Source organism: Rhinopithecus bieti, unplaced genomic scaffold (genome assembly GCF_001698545.2).
Source record: "Rhinopithecus bieti isolate Rb0 unplaced genomic scaffold, ASM169854v2 scaffold_22039, whole genome shotgun sequence".
NCBI classification, from domain to species: Eukaryota; Metazoa; Chordata; class Mammalia; order Primates; family Cercopithecidae; genus Rhinopithecus; species Rhinopithecus bieti.
Window position 1 is genome coordinate 1,408,177 of NW_016810828.1, and position 2,563 is coordinate 1,410,739.

Here is a 2,563-nt window from a genome sequence, read left to right on the forward strand (position 1 = left end):
GATCTAAGAGGAGACATCCCATCACTTCTGCCATGTTTTATTAATTAGAAGCAAGTCACTAAATATGCCAACACTTAACGGAAGAGATTACACAATGGCATGAATTACAGAGACACAAAACATTGTGGGTCATAGTAAAGGCTGTTTACCGTACAAGATTTCTCTCAAGCGTTTTTATTGTTTAAGTCTACTGTGAGGTTCTACAACTTTACTGATCCTCAGATCAAAGTGGTGAGATGAAGAAAAACAAAACAGGTAATTAAGTTTTGACTTACATTTCCAATTCACCTGCTGTTAATGGCCATCTCCACCTACTATTGTCTACTTTTAGGTTTCAGGTGGTTTTTCTATTCTGTCTGAAGTATTTTGTGGTGACATATCATGTAGATGGACTGTAGTGGGCATAGTTCATCTTGGTCAACATCAGAGGTCCTCAAAGTCTAATCTGAATCAATACTTCCCCCCTTTCCCAGATAATACAAACCCTTTGAATATCTTCACTCCATTCATTCCCTCTCTCCTACTTGTATGCTGTTATCACACAGTTTATTGAACATGTAAAACTTCATATTATTGTTTTATGTAGTCAATAATTCTCTATATTTACACCTAACTTTATTCATTTTCATTTCTTTCCATATCTTCAGTCTTCCGTCTTAGATCATTTTCCTTCTACCAGAAGAATAACTTTGGTATTTCCTTTAATGTGGATATACTGGTGTTAAATTCTGTAGTTTTTTTTAATGTCTGAAAACCGTAGGTCCTCATTTCACCTTCATTCATGAAGGATGTATTCACTAGGCATAGAATTCTAGGTTGGCAGTCATTTTCTCTCCACAATTTAAATATAGCATTCTGTTGTCTTTGGCTTTTCATTGTTTCTAGGGGGAAATTAGCTGTAAGTTTTGTTGTTTCTCCTTTGAAGATAATCTTTCTCTTTTTCTTTAGCATTTAACTTTCTTTGGTAATATTTGGATTTCAGCAGTTTTACTGTAACGTGCCTAGGTATGGCTTTCTTTGTATTTATCCTGTTTGGCTTTGTACGTCTTCTAGCATCTATGGCTTTATATATTTTGAGGAAACCAATTGAGGAAAATCCTCAGCCATAATCTTGTCAAAAAAATTTTTTTTTGTTTCATTCTTACTCTCCTTTGCAAAATTAAAATATCATATACTAGATCATCACACTGTAGTCTCAATATCTCATTTCTTTTCTATTTTATACCTTCTTCCTTTTATCTCATGCTTCATTCTAGTTATTTTCTTCCAACAGATATTTCAGTTCATTAAATCCCTATGCAGCAATGTTTAATCTACTGTTAAAAATATCATGGTGAGACACTGACCTTCAGCGTCTCGGCTCCATCGCCATGGCGCCTGCCAGGAAGTTCTTTGTTGGGGGGAACTGGAAGATGAACGGGCGGAAGCAGAATCTGGGGGAGCTCATCGGCACGCTGAACGCGGTCAAGGTGCCGGCCGACACCGAAGTGGTTTGTGCTCCCCCCACTGCCTATATCGACTTCGCCCGGCAGAAGCTAGATCCCAAGATTGCTGTGGCTGCACAGAACTGCTACAAAGTGACTAATGGGGCCTTTACTGGGGAGATCAGCCCTGGCATGATCAAAGACTGTGGAGCCACGTGGGTGGTCCTGGGGCACTCAGAGAGAAGGCATGTCTTTGGGGAGTCAGATGAGCTGATTGGGCAGAAAGTGGACCATGCTCTGGCTGAGGGACTCGGAGTAATAGCCTGTATTGGGGAGAAGCTAGATGAAAGGGAAGCTGTCATCACTGAGAAGGTTGTTTTCGAGCAGACAAAGGTCATCGCAGATAATGTGAAAGACTGGAGCAAGGTTGTCCTGGCCTGTGAGCCTGTGTGGGCCATTGGTACTGGCAAGACTGCAACGCCCCAACAGGCCCAGGCAGTACACGAGAAGCTCCGAGGATGGCTTAAGTCCAATGTCTCTGAAGCAGTGGCTCAGAGCACCCGTATCATTTATGGAGGCTCTGTGACTGGGGCAACCTGCAAGGAGCTGGCCAGCCAGCCTGAGGTGGATGGTTTCCTTGTGGGTGGTGCTTCCCTCAAGCCCGAATTCGTGGACATCATCAATGCCAAACAGTGAGTCCCATCCATCTTCCCTACCCTTCCTGCCAAGCCAGGGACTAAGCAGCCCAGAAGCCCAGTAACTGCCCCTCCCCTGCACATGCTTCTGATGGTGTCACCTGCTCCTTCCTGTGGCCTCATCCAAATTGTACCTTCCTTTACTATCTTCACCCTGTAATGGTTGGGACCAGCCCAATCCCTTCTCCACTTACTATGATGCTTGGAACTAAATGTCACCAAGGTGGCTTCTCCTCAGCTGAGAGGTGGAAGGGGTGGGATTTGCTCCTGGGTTCCCTAGGCCCTAGTGAGGGCAGGAGAGAAACCATCCTCTCCCTTCTTACACAGTGAGGCCAAGATCCTCCCCTCAGAAGGCAGGAGTGCTGCCCTCTCCCATGGTGCCCATGCCTGTGTGCTGTGTACGTGAACCACCCACATGTGAGGGAATAAACACCTGGCACTAGG

General features: G+C 44.1%; 1 protein-coding gene across 1 annotated transcript; it reads left to right on the plus strand.

The window, feature by feature from the left end:
* Positions 1–1,333: 1,333 nt before the first annotated feature.
* LOC108542758 (triosephosphate isomerase-like) lies at positions 1,334–2,563 on the plus strand. The gene has a single exon (XM_017892920.1). It carries the CDS (start codon positions 1,371–1,373, stop codon positions 2,118–2,120), a length of 750 nt encoding a protein of 249 aa, XP_017748409.1. The 5' UTR covers positions 1,334–1,370; the 3' UTR covers positions 2,121–2,563.